Below are 15,792 nucleotides of genomic sequence, written 5' to 3'. Positions count from 1 at the left end.
GCGCACGGTGTCACTGGGTTACAGTTACGGTAACGGCGAAAAGAAGTAGTGTAATGACCTCTTTTGTATCTAGTACCAGCTTTCTCATTATCTTGTTCATCAATAACAGTAGCAATACCATCATTCTCCAAAACCCTCCCTTGCTTCGCATCCTTGCTTCCGTGGTTGGTCTAGACCTTGGCGTGGACCCGAGTGAACGCGAACTGTCAGCATGGATCTTCCCGATCTGTCCTCGTATCCATGAAACAGATCTGCAACAGCGTTACGTTGCCCTCAAATCGGTCCGCGCCCAACTCATAATCGGTGTTTGCTAAAGTCCCGAGCCAGGCACCTCATTTAATCAATGGTTCTCCTTGGCTATCTTTTTCCTTCTTGCATCATCATCATCATCATTATCGGCATCATCCGACGGCATCGTACGGCAAGCAAACCTACAATCCAGCGAACATGGGTAGCAAGAGCTTCGCTCCTTCCGGTCCTCCTCCTCGAGACGACGAAACCGTACTTTTCCTCTTCATCGCATTCGCCATTCTCATCGTCCTTTTACTCGTGCTGGTGTTGATATCGTGTCAGACGTGGATGTTGTGGAAGATGGCGAAGGCGGTTGTCGAGCAGGATACTCAGATCACGCGGCGAGGCGGAGGACATGCTGGGTCTGCGTATGGAAGCAGCAGGGGGCAGAAAAATAGTGTTAGGGGCAGTGTGAGAAGTATTTACGCAGAGGACGAGGAGAGGAAGTTGATGAGTGGAGGTAGTGGTCAAGGTGGGGCGGAAGGGAAGAGGAGGACGGGCGTTTGGGGGCAGGGAGGATGGATTTAAGATATAAAGTTCAAGAATGACTTGAGGACTGGTTGTTTTATCTGATACGCTACGAGGATGCGATAAAAGGAAGGGCAAGAACATGAGGAGATAGGAGAAGGAAACGCCGTACAACAACACCCGCACACCTCATACCTTCGGCTTCAATAACACACCCTTGAGAACGCGATACTCCTCCCTCAACGCCGCTACTTCCTGTCTTAGCGTCCTTTGGTCTTCAGCCAAATAAGTCATTTCCTCCGCTACCGTCCTCGCTTTGGCAGTCACAACACCTGACCCGACATTCCTTGCCTTCTCTGTAGGCGGCCCATCAACAGCATGTGAGCGGTCGAGAAACATACGAGGTGTAGGCCGCGAGTACAGACTAGTCGGCGAGCTGGTAGACATCGGCGTACCCAGCGCGTGGATACTGAGTTGATGTTGCGGTGTCATGGGCGCATTTGACGATGCTGACTGATCGGTGTCTTCAATGACAGCGTTGGCATGGCTTGCGCCTCCAGCCATGCCGGAGATGGAGCGTGAGTACACACTGCTCGGGGAATCCGCTCGTGTGTCGAGCGAACTCGGCGTGAGCTGCCTATGTTTCGCAGTCGCCGGAGTGCGAGGGCTATGATTTTGCACGAAGGTTATCTCGGCCTTTGGTTGGGTTGGAAGAGAGTAAAGAACATCTAGCGAAGATGAAGAGGAGCCTGCAGCGATGGTGGCGACTACGCGGCTCGGTGGAGTATACGGCGTTGTTTTCAACTCGCTCAAGCCTGCTATGTCGGTGGACTTTCGATTGGAACATGCGGCTATGATACTGCTCGGCGTTGAAGTTGCAGATGAGCATGCACTGCTGGTCAGTTCTGGATGTGCATCGACGTTGACAAGCGCGGGTTTCAACACTGGAGTCTTACGTCCTACTGGGAGAGCAGGCCGCTGGTCAGCACTATGCTCTTTTGCCTTCCCTACCGGGACTCTCTCCAACATTGACGTAGTGGCCCGCGAGTACAGACTGCTCGGGCTATCGAAAGGCGATGATAGTTCTGGGTCAAGGACGGTGACATGGCGTCCAGCGGCCTTCGGTACGATCACTGAGCTTCTCGATCCTTCCACCATTGCTTCTTGATGTGTACCAGATCGTTCTTTCATTTTCCGGGAGATTGGACGAGAGTAATTTCTATTAGGCGTATCGAAAGCAGTAGGTGAGGTTTTTATAAAGGGTATCGGGCGTATGGACGCGAGTGTTGGCGCGGTCGGAGATGAGTCTGGACTCAGATCACGCCGTGGAACTTTCCCTTTGCATCTTCGCGTAGAGGGAGGTGTAAACCACTCCTGGTCTTCATCTGAAAACTCGGACTCCTGAAACGAGCTGGCGGATCTTTGGGAGGCGGAGCAGGCTTGTGCTCGCATAGGCGTTGACAAACTTGGCGCCGGATGTACCTGTGGCCATCTTCGGCTTTCGTGAATCGAAGGATCCGCTCTGAAAAAGGAATGTGCTACTTTGGTATCAGGTACGCCACTAGCAGAAGGACGTGGAGGCGATTCAAAGGTCTCAATGGAGACTCGCGGTCGCACCAAAGCCTTCTTTACGGGTCTTTCGCGCGCTCGCTCGACGCGTAGGGGTGAGCCTCGCAACACATCTGAAGTTCTCCGACTAGGAACTCTGGATTTGGGCTCTCTTGGTTCATCTGAGAACAGATCTAGTGGAGGTCGTATGGGGATTGGCCTGCTTGTCACAGCTTGCTTGTGAGACGATGCGACCTTCTTGACAGTACCTGTTCCCTCATCCGAGGATGTCGGTTGCTCTGCTTCGATAATATCGACAACCGGATGAGGCTCGGGGGATAGTGACGATCCGCGAATCGGGAGGAGAGAAGGTGCCGTCATATCGCCGACCCATTCGACGGCTGTAACGGAAACTCCCAGTGCGATTTCATGTATCAGTAGGCCCAGGATGTTGAATATGAGAACTTTCCCCGCCTGTGTACCGATCGCGATCAGAGTCTCAACGCCCTCATATACCTCTCTAACATCTTCTGCCGCATCACCGCTCAATAACACCGCCCCATCTGCCCGACCTTTCGAGCGTACTGGGCCTTGCGCTGAAACAGACAAACAAGTAGCCGGGCCTGAGACATGCTATGTCCGCAGTATCTTCCCACCTCCTTCAAAGTCGACAAGTCGACATTTCCCTTCATGCCTAATGCTAACAACCCGCGACTTGTAGCCTGGTAGGAACTCCGCTGCCAGCATACCGCCCATGGCCGGCTTATGAAGCTTTTTGATGACACCGACTCGAATGGGCTGTAACTGGAAGAATTGCGGTTGATGTACACGCGAGTCTTCGGAACGTTTTCGCAGTGAAGGTAGAAACAGGCGGTACATCGCTAATAGCCCGTCTTGAAATCCAATCACGAAGTTGGTATACGACAGCTGTGCAGGACCGTCTGGCTGTTGGAACGCAGCACACGTAGCAGCCGAACGTGCGTCTGTCGGACGAAAGTTCACCGCTGCGCTGCGTCCCCATCGTTGGTCTTGGAGGTAAATAGTTGGTGGGCTCGGAGAGGCTGAAAGGAGGACGGTGCCATTACTGGATATTGCGATCGCGTTCGGCGGAGACGGATGTGATGGTAGGGAAGGCAGAAGCTCGTCGTTTGCTATAGAGTATGCTTGAACTGAGTTGCTCAGTGTTGTCGTGAAGTAGAGGATGCGCGAGTCGGGTGAGAACAGAAGAAGACGTGGCTCGCCCTATGCTAGTGTCAGTTCATGAACCTGTTCTTATCCGTGAGCATGCCACACATCGCCGTTCTTCAGTTTGTATTTCCTGTCTCTGCTTCGAGTGGCGTCGTGTAGTATCACGACCTGGCCGTCTGCTACAGCAAAGAGGCTACTGTTGTCTTTTGAGGCACGAGCGTTGACTATGCCGTTAGCGGTTTCGCACTCGAACAGCTTCTTCCGGGCGAGCTGCGATCTCAAATAAATCGCGTTAGGTGTCGCGACGAACAAGCTCTGATCGAAAGGTAGTCTCCCGGAATTCGCCATTGCTGGAAGTGGAGTAGTGATGGGTGTAGGGTGTTGTTGCGACGATGGATAGTGATCGGCACCAACATCGAATGATATGGTGAGCGAACATGCCGGGGCAGGTGCTGCACGCTAGCACGTGGGTTCATAGAGCAAGAGCGACGGAATGTCGTGATGCCTTCACATCTGTCGTGTCATCGACACCGAGCGGTGATGATGGTTCCTGAACGCGTAAAAGAATTATATACGTCTACCAACCATTGTAATCTACCCCTACTTCAACTTGGCATACTGCTTGCCCCATTTCTCTGCGATCTCCTCTTCGGTAAACTTCCGTGTCTTGCGCTTCAACATCTCAACCTTCTCGTCAAGCGTAAGCTTCATCTGATCGCCCATGGGTACAAGACATTTGGCGATATGCTCGTAGTTCTTTCTCAACAGATTGACCGTCAGGAAGAAGTAGTCGATGTTGTAAAAGACGATTGCTTGTTCATCGGAGTACTGCTTCTTTTGCGAAAGGAAGGCAACCGGGTGCTCGCGCCAATGGCGGAGCGGGTTAAGGTGATGAGAGGTGTGGTAGCCATCGTTGTAACAGTATCGGTTGCTCTATCATAACGTAAGCGGAATATTCGAAAGTGGCCAAATCGGATGAATGTCAACTTACAGGTACATCAATGAGGGTGATACTCGACCTGAAGTCGGAGTCCGGCTCGACCTCGTCAACGAAAGCATGCTGTCCCCAGTTGCCAGTCATCAAAGCCAAGCGCATGAAAGCGAGAGGGATCAAGAACACGAACGTCGTCGCACGGGCATTGACAAAGCTGTACATCAAGTACAGGAAGACATAGTTACCGATCTCGCATCCCGCAGCTTGAAGCGCGAGATTAGGCTTGCGTGTACGCAAGAAGTACATCGGCAGATCGAGCCAAATCAGAAAGTAGAATCGACCAACGTATTGCGCGAAGTCCCAAACACTGTCCCTTTGGTAGCGGATAGTGGAAGAAAGGTCGTTGGGTCCGTTGCCTTCAACGTGGTGATGCTTGACGTGGTGATAGTAGTACGAGTTCCATGTGTGACCCATCATTGGGTCGAGAATGTATGGGAACAGCCGATCGACAAAGTCATACTTCTTGCTGAGGACACCGCGCATATGGATATGCTGATGTTTCAGAAGAGTGTATGCTCCCATATAGTAGCCTTGCATGACGCAATGGAGGACAGCGTGCCACCAATGGAAATTGATGTACAAGTATGCGGCTGACGGAATGCTGGTGCAGAAGTAGAGCAGCAGATGCGTGACCATGATAACGTCCGTCTCGACTCGGACAACCTTCTTCGCCCATTGGATGTAGGGATCAATGATCCATTGGCGAAGAAGAGGGTTCTTGATGTCCGGTTCATCCACAGAGCTAAAGACACTGGTCTCGAAGCTGTCGGATTTGGGGTCATTAAGCTTCTTGAGGTAAGCAATCGCCTGTTGTTCCTGGTCTTGTAGATCTAAACAAAGTTAGTCATTGGTCGCATCAGAAGCGCATGTCGATATTGCATGCTTCCGAGGCATTGATTGTCGACCGAAATGAGTACTGACCCTCTGGTGACGGCGTCACAATCTCAGAATGCTTGACACCCGAGTCATCTGAATCTTCCACTGCGTCTGTCGATGATTCTGCAGGCCTGGCCTCATGCAGCTCGTACTCCTTCTGCAGTATATTCAGAACAACCCTATCCGGCCCCGTGAGCTCTTTGTCGAGCGGAAAAGCCAGTTTGCCCATTCCGTTGATGATTTGACAGGCTCGGTGCTGGTGTTGTCGCGATGTGTCGATAACGATAGCAACGGCTAGCGCCCGCTAGAACGAACAGGAAACAAGCACTGTGCAGTGCTGAAAAGGAAAGACTGAATCGACAAATTCAAAGACGGTGGTCAGTGTCAATGGCACAAACGCATGGTGGTGTAGCAAAAAGCTATGAGGCTGCTGTTTGATGAAGCCAAGCGGTGACAAAAGCCACTTAGCGCGCCCCTGGCGACCCACAGTGGCAAACACCAGCATTGGAACGCGCACGCATCATTCCACATCGCCAACAAGCTGGAATGGCGAGCATCAATGACTGTTGTTGTGTTGAAATCTGGAAGATGACTTAAGCAGCATAAGACTCACAAAATAAGGTTGTATCCGCGGCGCATCACATGCAAAAGCGTGGAGTCCCCTGTCAAGTCACATTTTCAGGGTCCTCGACTACCCCGCGTTCGCCCAAACGCCTCAAAAGAAAGTGGGGGTCATTGATATCGACTTTCCAGACAGTACACAGTTCTACACGCAAAAGACCCATGTTCAGTTCGTCCCAACATAATGGTCCTTCTCCGCCCAGAACTGCAAGAATAGACTCACAGTCCTCTCCTCCCAATAATGCGCCTCTCTGATATAGTTCGGCTCAGCGCTGACATTCTTAATCCCATAGCTATCCCAATGATGTCCAGCTCCCGCAATCAGATAATTCGGATACTTATCGCTGCTGATCCTAGGCTGAGCCGCCAAGTTTGAATGGTAGCACAGATCGAGCCAGACATCTGTGTTTCCGTCGATAAGAGCGAGATTCTCAGCTTGAAGATCCCAGCCTCCGTATTTGTTGTAGTAGTGCAACGCGGGAGTGGCGGGGATGCTGTTGTGCTCGCCGGGTGGAAAGGCCCAGGTGCACCATTGCTGGGTGTAGTCGATTTGGAGGACGCGAGAGATGAGGGAGGGGCCGTTTGTGGGCGCCACTTGGTAACCGCCAGACTCGGAACAGGTTGAGTAGAGGTATGAGCGCGCAGCTCCGTTTGTGGGGTCGGCGTAGTATGTCTGGTTTTGCGTGCCGAAGCAGCCATTATCTGTGCTGTCTATCCGGCCACTCTCGCAGGTTGGGATGAGCGTCTTCTTGACGTAGTCGGCATATCCACCTAATCCAGTCCAAGGCTCGCCATTGGTGTACTTAGAAAGCGCCATGTCGACGCTGCTGGTGTTTTCCGGTGGATTGATTTGCGTTACATTGCCGCAGAAGCTAAAGAAGTCTTTGGAGCCGTAGCGGTCGGACCAGTCTGATTAAAGATCAGTTGCTGATTTATCACTGAACTGTGGAATGCAGTTACTTACTGAGCTCTTGCCAGGTATTGGTCGGATAATTCATGGGACCACCAATCGGGAACGCAATTGTCATAGCAAAGTCTCTTAGATCTTGCAGGGCTCCGAGACCAAAGATGTCCTTGAGCTGCTGAATGCCTTCCTTGTTCCCACTCCAGATGAGCTCATCAATCTTGTCAACAATGTCGACAATCCTGGAGATGCAGTCCGCCGGGCCAAACTTCATGATGGGATTGTACCATTGGGGGTATTCGAGCAAAGCCTGGACAGTGGCGCTACTACCAATACCTCCGGCAAAGACATCATTGTATGTCTTCATGGTGAATGCGGTATGGGCACCAGCAAGAGAACCACCGTACATGATCCATGGGGTGTCGGCGCTGCTCAGACTAGCGTTGATGCCTGGGAAGGTGGCATGTTGTCTGAAGTAGGCGTTGTCGGCAATAGCTAGAACGCATCAGGACATAGAACCATCGAGATTTGGGGCATCACTTACTCTGCTCTGTAGTCAGAAACCTCAGCTCATCCGTCGTACTAGAGTTGTAAGGGTAGCTTTCGCCATAGTAACGATTCTCAAGAATCACCCCAAGGCCATTGAACTTTTCCATGAGTATCTGGATGACTACACAAACCAATCAGTTACCCGAAAAGAGGTATCGCGGTGGTTTGTGCTGATGACTTACTCCCAGTCTGCAAGTTAGAGAAACGCGACTCTACGCTCGTCTCCCCGCCAATGTAGAGGAATACTGGCCCTCCAGGCTTGTAGTATGACGAATCGAAAACTGTACAAAAAAGTAAGCTCAGGCTGTAAACGTAGATAGCGGTGTTAAATATACCATATCGCTGCGTGAACGTGGCATTGGTATGTGGAAGATACCGATCGCTATCCGGAAAATGATCAATCTGCCACAACAATCAGCAAAAGACCAGCAGCCAACGGAAAGCATAACGACGAACCAATTGATCAATGGTATGCGCCTCATAAGCCGGCGCATCACCAGCCTGTCTCTTATCCATCCATGGCGTCCAAGTCTTAGCCGGACCCGCAGACCCCAGCGCCACGAAACTGGAGACCAATGTCAGAAACCTCATTCTCAAAGCCTCTGTTCAGTCGACGTACCAGTGAGCTTTGGAAGTACCGCATCGCTTTTATACGGCCCTCAAACTCGGCTTTTCGGAACCTGAGCTCGCCATCGCGTCATGTTCCTCTGTACCTCAAAAGCGGGGCAAGGCACGCTGGGTGCAGCGAGCGATGCCTAGTCAGGCAGGTAGACGCAAGGCTTGTGCAGGCTTGGTGAAGCTTGTCGCTGCTTGGTATCTACCTTGCTGCTTTGGACTATCTGCTTACTGTCTTATCGTGCGGTGAGGGTTTTCTGCGATGCGTAAGTGGGGTGGCTGGCTGTGTTTGTGAGGTTGGGCGGTGGTGCAACATCGCGCCTTCGCTCCTTTGAACGATGCTCGAAAGGGCCAAGGGGCTACGCATCTCCGAACAAATCAGTCAAGTATGCATAAAAAATACATACACATGCGCCATTGTAAGATTGGGTTTATTCGGCTACCCCGAGTGCTACCCCGAGTGCTACCCCGAGTTCCAATCAGTAGCCTCATCCGGGCTTAGCTACAGGAACGATGACGCAACACAGCATCGCCAAATCTCCTCACTCCAGCTCCGCACTCGTAGGCCTAATCGACATACCAGCTTTCTCATACGTCCGATCCGTAGCCTCCATCTGCCTGATGCTCTCCTCGCCATCCACCCAGGCACCACTTCCCTCTCTGCCTTTGACCCTGTTCACAAACTCCTCAAGCTGGTACCGATACGATGTCCACCAATTCTGTCCCCTTTCTTCGCCGCCCATACCCTCAGTCCACTTGTATGCTGTTTTGTGTTCGGTCTTCTTCTCTTGTTTGACGATATTGCCAGAGGTGGGGTCGCGCAATGTGGTGGTTGTAGTGATGTCGATACGATGGTAGGCATGCGGACTCATGAAACCTGAGAAGATAAGTACCTTCTGACTAGACTTTTGTAGACCGCCTTCGACACCAAGGTCTTCAGGATGTAGAGTCACGGAGATCCAGGCGAGCAGGTCTCGGAAGCTGGGCCAGTTGGATGTTAGCCATGGGAACCAGTAACCACCTCGGGCACCTAGGTCGGCTGAGATATAGCCAGTGCCCCCGTTGGAAAAGGTGTAGGTAGCTTCCATGGCTTGGTCGCAGCGTTGATCGTTTGGTGCGTGTATGAGGCGGGGTGTTGCTGAAGTGACTTCTGTGGGCTCAGTCCCAAATACGCCTCGTAGCGCGGAGAGGGTGTAGTGTCCTAGATCCATTGCAGCGCCACCAGCAAGATCGTATTCAAACCTGATATCCGTCGCTGGGATACCTCCTTTCGGCACTCCAGCGCGAGCACTTGCTTTCTCTATATTCTGCTTTTCGAATTGCGCCAGGAAGAAATGCCACGCGGGATGGAAGCGATAGTGACTTGCTTCAACAAGGACCGGAGCATTCGGAGCATCGAGGACTTGATGATGGAAAAGAGAGCGTGCCTCTTGTGCGTTCGACACTGAAGGCTTCTCTAGTAAGACGTGCTTTCCTGCTTTGAGGGCCGCGAGCGTCCATTTGTAGTGAAGGCCGTTGGGGAGGGGATTGTATATACAATCAATGGATGGATCGTTGATGAGCGCTACAACAGATTAGTGTGACCTTGCGGTAGCTCGAGGCATTCATGTCCGATGCTTCCTGGCTAAAGAGATGCCACGAGATGGGCTACCTACCTTCATAGCTGTCATGAACAATTGGCACGTCCCATCTCTTCGCATAAGCCTCCGCTTTCGTCTTATCTCTAGCTGCAACAGCAACGACTATGATCTCTGCATGTGACCGCGCTGGGATGATCAAAGCTAATGGACTGTTCGACCATATGTTTTAGCTTCAAGTCTCATCTTGACGTTCTGTTGTGGACGGAGACAGTAGAGCGTAGACGTACGCAATCTTGGCAGCCCCCAAAACGCCGAAGCGCAGCGCATCCGACTTCTTCGTCACTGGCTTGCGTCCACCAGCCCACTCACCAAACTCCGCCATGGAGTTCAACCAATCGACGAGTTCCATATTTCTTTATGCGCGCAATACGAAACGCGATAGCTGAGCAGAAATGATGAGGAAGAGGAAGACCTATATCTGTATGTAGGATCGTCTTCCAAGCGGGCGTTGCGCTGAGCATACGCCCCGCATGCAGTGCGCTGTATCGCAGCTGGACTTCCAAGATTCCCGAGGCGCGAATCAGATTGATTGGTCCGCTCGTACGACATGATCTCAACCTCCATGTGGCGCCTGTGGCTGTGCATCAGGACCACGAACTACATTGCAACGACATCTCAAGATCAAAATCGCAAAATGTCTGAACGCGAGCGAAAGGTCCGCTTGACACCCCAGATAGATCCCCCACAGGTCTAGAGCAAGTACGCCGACAATCGATGATCAGCATATGCAGCTGGTGTGTAGTGAGGGCAATATACAGCACTTCAGCCGGATACAGCATCTTGCAGATGGAGCGTGGGGTGTTCCTTGCATACGTCCTCCAAGACGCGTTGATACCGTATAGCTCAGTTAGTCGAACTTACAGTGTGGCAGCCATGCTCACAACAACGCAAGATTCTTTGATGCCTGAAAGATAGGCTGAATCTAACCTTACACGCCTCAAACTCGTAGACCCGGCTAATAGCCACAGGCACCGCCTATGCAAATACCGAGGCACAGTTTGAAGCAGAAACTCTCTCACACTTTACTCCGGAGCAGACCATGCAAGTCAGCAAGCAATGTCCGAGGCCAGCGGCAAAGGCGGTGGTAATAGGCGTGGCAATATTGAATCATGGCGCGATTAATGGCTGTACTTGTTTCAGATGTCAGACGTGGTGGCGAGAGAATCCACTTTGCCGTATTGGACGACGTGCATGAACGGCATGTTCAGGACGCTGCTGTTTGATCGACAGAGCTACACACACACGATTGTGTGGGAAAGAGTGGGTGTGGGATATTATTGTCCACGAATGCCTTGTTGCCTGCGAAACAGATTGCGCAAGTGACGGGCAAGGAGGACGTCCATCCTTGTTTTGACACTCTATCTTGCAGGCATTGCATATCATGCATAATGGTACGCAAATAAAGAGGAATATTGTATACGGCCTGTTTGGGAGATCTCCATGAAGTCGGCGGAAATTTGTCGGTGATGCTCAAGGTGACGGAGGTATTACGATGAAAATCGTTTGTGTGCTCGGCGAGCAAACATGTGGAAGAAATGATTTCGCCGAGCTTGATCAACCGGACTGAACGTTTACCGTGCTGGGGTCTTCCATTGAGGTCGCTGCGAGGCGGTTCGCTTACAGCCGCAGTGCTTGGCTGATGGTGAATCTGCGTAATGATCACCGAAAGGAGTGTGATGTTAGGCGAACAAGGCGAATATCGCAATTCCCACATAACAACCTTGGAAGTCACAAGATTAAAAATCCTCCTCACACATGCTGCGTTGTAGCATCCACCTGACCTATACAGCGGTGAGCCATGTAAGGGTTTTACAGCGGTAGCCGGCAGCTATAGGTTCAACGGCTTTTCCCTTTTGCGCGATGGGATCCGAGAACCCGGTTGCGACATGGGACATCGGCCAAATTGCAACGGCGTCCGTGTCGTAACGGTGACAGCTTGGGTACACCGCTGGAGGTGAGTCAGAGCGAGTGATCAAGTCGCCGACGATCTACTAAGAAAGGCCGACTGAGTGGGTTGATTGACAGCGGACTTTGCCAGCGCTCGGGGCGCGGTAGGCATCAAGGAAAAATAAGGCTGCAGGCTGCATACTCTGCCCGCAGGACCCACGATCTGCAACAAAAGCAACGTGGTTTGTGGAATGCGGGCGTGAGTCAATGATCTGCCAGGGATTCAGCAAGCACTTGGACGCACGCAGAGGGCTTGCATGGACGTGTGATTGATATGCGCTTGCGTGCGTGAAAGTTGATGTATCGAAGGACGACTGCAGGTTTCCACACGTTGTACACACGGCAACGCGCAGCTTGCGTCAGCCGATGGCGTACATGGATGCCTCGCTTCTTGCAGGATGGATTGAGTTGACGTCTGACAGAGCTGTTCTTAGCATCATCGGTGTTTGCGAGAGCAATTTGATAGCTAAGCGATGGGTCTGTGTGCGTGCAGAGGACCGATTGCATGGTTGCTCAGGTCCGTATTCATCAGACCGGAATGCAGCCTTGATGCCTTCTGCCAATGACACGGAAATGCAGAGGACGAAGGACGTCGGTGTTGCTCAAAGTCAATTCGCAAATGAGAGGTGCCATGAAACCGAGGGACTCCCAGTCAGCAGCGCAGACAAGTGCAAACTGTATACGCCTGGGCCCGAGCCGTCTTTGGTCGCCCACTGCGAACGTCGGCATACTCATCCGAGTATCAAAGGTCAAACACCGTCAGGGTGCTGCGGCGTACGACTCTGGTGTGGCTGCCCCCAACGTGGTGTGCCCGGACCCGCTCGGAGGGGCGGAGATTGGCGTCAATTTGCGGCGTAGGCACACAATGGTACTTCCTGTGTAACCGCGCGATGCGCAGGCTGTTGTTGGCCATGATAGCAGAGGGGTAGTGCAATGCGACGCATACCGCTAACGGCTGCGCAGCTGCGGGCACGTCTGGCAGAGCGGTGAAGTCGTGCAACATGCGAAGCTGTTATGGCGACAGACGGTGCTGGGTTAGCGTGTGGTAGTCGATGCAGCGGTGGTTGGCTATACGCAGAGGAGTCATCTGCCTCAGCTGAAAGCAGGCCAGGGCTCCTGGCAGCATGCACCTGTGCCTGAAGGGCTTCACGGCCGTCGTTGGAGCTAGGCAGGCAGGCGCAACCGAGCCAAACCACAGACTAGAGCCCTGCCAATATTCGCATTCAGACACCGCATCTGTCCTGCTGATTAGCGTTGCAAGATGAAGCGGCGGCAAGTATCGTCGTTCCTGCACAAGCCGGGGTGGTGCCGTGATTTCAAGGTGAACCGGTCACACGGAAGGTTTCGGTAGCTGCGGGACACCTGAATCTGCATCGCAGGTAAACGACTCGCATTATTGGCTCTCTATTCGACCTGTCAGGACTACGTCACACACAGCCCACGTGTGTACCACCAAGCGCTTGTGATGTACAGGTGCCTGATTGTGGAGGTTGCAATCCTGGTGGCTCTCTGACATGCTGCCGCGCTTGTCAACCACCGGCGCGTCCTATCACCGCCATGTGCCTTAGCGGATAGCAATGGTGGTGTGCACGGGAACTAGACAACTGGGCAGCCATGTTAGCGGAAGATGCCTTGCGCCCAGGAGACGTTCACTTCAAGCCCCAACGCCTTCAGTGTCGACTGCCGACGCGATTAGTGATCAGGAGCATGCTGTGGCGATGATTGGCACCCGGGTTTCACATGCAACAAAAGACAAGGTATGCGTGTAGTTGATCTGAGATCAAATGATTAATGCTATGAGACGATATTGGGTATTCCTCCTGGCTGTGATGCCGCCTAACCAGTAATAGAACTCCAAAAGCTAATGATGCTATGATGCCACACAGCCAATCCCAAGCGCCAACTAATGCATGTTCCAAAGCAAGTAATACGCTCAATATTAGAAGGACTGCGGTGTGTATGTGCCAAAATGAAGTAGGCGTCTATAAAGAAGGATCGTTCCGGACACCCGAGCCAGCGTGTGTTGGACATGCAGTCGTAGCCATGCTCCGATGTGAGGCAGACGAGCAGGTCCTGGTAGATGCAGCAATGCCACATGGCTGCAGGCCGTCATGTGGAGGCTCGTCATGCAAGGCGGAAGTGGTGTGGGATCGCTCTCCAAAGACAAGCGTAGGCTGCTTTTAACCGGATTTCGCGGCGGATGTCAGGTGAGTGACAGGGAGTTGTTCGAGGTCTAGGGCGCGTAGTGCGTCCAAGATCAGATCGTACTGGGTGCTGCAGATGCACTGCATGATGGCGGCAGACCAGGCGGCAAGGTGCGGGTCGATGTCGGTTGGTAGAGTATTAGGGTGGGGTGCGGTGGATGTTCGGGTAAGGATGCGGAGTTGATATCGATGTTGTGGTGCGCCAAAGCCAAGTGTGTGTAAGTCGAGCAAGACAGACGTGTGAGTTGATGTTCATGTCGATGTCTATTTGGATGGAACAGGAGGCAGAGGGCGGGTTGGTGGTGGGCCAGGGCAGGGTGGGAGGTTTTGCGATCCCATGTTGGACTCCTCGTAGATGATGGCGGCCATTGTATTGAGTTGAAGGTGAAGCTAGTAGGCTTGTGTAGAGCGGAAGTGTTGAGTAGATTGTTGTAGTGTTGGTTGGTAGTGTAGTAGTAGTGGTAGTGGTAGTAGTCTTCGGCTCTGGATGATGAAACGAACTCTCCGATGGTGGGGGGTCAACGTATTTATGTTTGTGCTCAGATTGCAGACCCTCAAAATGTCGGTCAGCTACGTACTTTGACGATGTGTGTAATAATGCTAGGCAGGGCATGGCACGGCCCAAGCGGTGAAAGAGGCGTTGGGCTGATGAGCAGGAAAGGGGTGGCTCCTGGCTTGTGCATAAGCTAAAGCACGCCGAAACATCGCTGATCCTGGTCACTTAATGAGCAGGGGGGAGAAGAAACACGAACTCGCGCGTTACCGCCTTGTCGTTTCATCGGCCTCGTGACTGCGTGAAGATCGTGTTGATCCAATCCTGTCGCAGTATTGTCGCCGTCGCGGCATGTCCTTCGTACAACGCATCATCCTTCAGGCAAGGCAGCAGGCTCAGCGAGGCATGATTGACCCACGGCACGTTCGTTCTCTCTTCTGACATCACCTGTTCCCTGACACTACCGGCTTATTGCTAGCAGACATGGCTAGTGCGAACGGTCGTGTGAATGAAACGTAGCCCTCCTTTTCACCTTGACGGTGCGCAGGGCTGGGATCAGTCGCCGCCTTGGGACCGCTTGCAAGAGGGTTTGCTTGCGAGCACTTCAGGAACAGGCATCGCTCGGTTCCAGTAGCCGGTGCGTGCCAGGAGCAAATTCTGACACACTGACAGTAAATTTCCGTCACACAATTTGCGACGTCGCCTATTTGCCAACGTCCGACACCCACAGACCTCCAGCGCAGGACGAAGATCTAGCGCCTATGCCGACCTTCTCCCGTGCTTCTTTGACGCTTCCACCCAATTTCGAAGCCCCCTAGAATTTTCCGCTCCACAATGTCCACAGTTGCTGGCGCCCGTGCTGGCGGTGTGAGGTCAGGCATGACTTTCCAGCTGCTGTCCTGAATCGACAGGCCGGGGTACACACGTTTGTTCGTGGGCAGCTAGGCTGAGAATGCGAAGCACCGCACAAAGGCATGTCATGATTATTTTTGTCTTTCTGGCTTGCCGTCTTCGTGCGACTCGTATTAATCCTGGCTCGCGCTTGTGACCGAGGTAGGAGTAGCTGCCGACGCCCAGTATGCCCTGTTTTCCAAGAACGTCCGGCGACCACAACTGGCTGGCAGTGGCCGCTCGATAAAGGTTATCAGGATATTCGGCTGGTCCGGAAGGACAGAGTTGAACGGGCGCCGTGCTGCCACTAGGCGCTCAGCACCGCAGAACACCATTGCGGAGTGACGGACAACAGCACCGCAACTTGCATGTCTCAGCTGGTCAAGATCCACGTGGATGCCAGGGGTCCACGTCCGACTTCAGATAGGCGTTCCTTTGATTGAGATTCGCAATATGTATGCCTCTCTTTACCCCTGCAGCCTCCCCGATCAATGCCACGATTGTCGAAGCGTTTGCCCTGAAGAGCCTGTGCGCGACAAGCAGAGAACGTCCCTTATTCATCA

At 52.6% G+C, this 15,792-nt stretch overlaps 3 protein-coding genes across 3 annotated transcripts; all 3 read right to left on the bottom strand.

The window, feature by feature from the left end:
* Positions 1-4,095: 4,095 nt before the first annotated feature.
* On the bottom strand, positions 4,096-5,594 carry J4E86_009300 (uncharacterized protein; the record flags this gene model as incomplete). Its single annotated transcript, XM_051449806.1, has 3 exons — positions 4,096-4,428; positions 4,487-5,319; positions 5,411-5,594. The coding sequence occupies 3 exons, from the start codon at positions 5,592-5,594 to the stop codon at positions 4,096-4,098; spliced, it is 1,350 nt and encodes a 449-aa protein (XP_051299143.1).
* A 558-nt stretch (positions 5,595-6,152) lies between these two features.
* J4E86_009299 (uncharacterized protein) lies at positions 6,153-7,546 on the bottom strand (the record flags this gene model as incomplete). The annotated part of the gene is made up of 3 exons (XM_051449805.1): positions 6,153-6,895; positions 6,951-7,385; positions 7,435-7,546. The coding sequence occupies 3 exons, from the start codon at positions 7,544-7,546 to the stop codon at positions 6,153-6,155; spliced, it is 1,290 nt and encodes a 429-aa protein (XP_051299142.1).
* Positions 7,547-8,596: 1,050 nt separating this feature from the next.
* J4E86_009298 (uncharacterized protein) lies at positions 8,597-10,043 on the bottom strand (the record flags this gene model as incomplete). The annotated part of the gene is made up of 3 exons (XM_051449804.1): positions 8,597-9,618; positions 9,710-9,717; positions 9,922-10,043. 3 exons carry the CDS (start codon positions 10,041-10,043, stop codon positions 8,597-8,599), a joined length of 1,152 nt encoding a protein of 383 aa, XP_051299141.1.
* Positions 10,044-15,792: the final 5,749 nt, after the last annotated feature.

This window comes from Alternaria arbusti, assembly GCF_024043155.1.
Source record: "Alternaria arbusti strain BMP 1465 chromosome Unknown scaffold_16, whole genome shotgun sequence".
NCBI lineage: Eukaryota > Fungi > Ascomycota > Dothideomycetes > Pleosporales > Pleosporaceae > Alternaria > Alternaria arbusti.
Note: the sequence above shows the minus strand (reverse complement) of the source record. Positions and strands in the feature narration are given on the sequence as shown.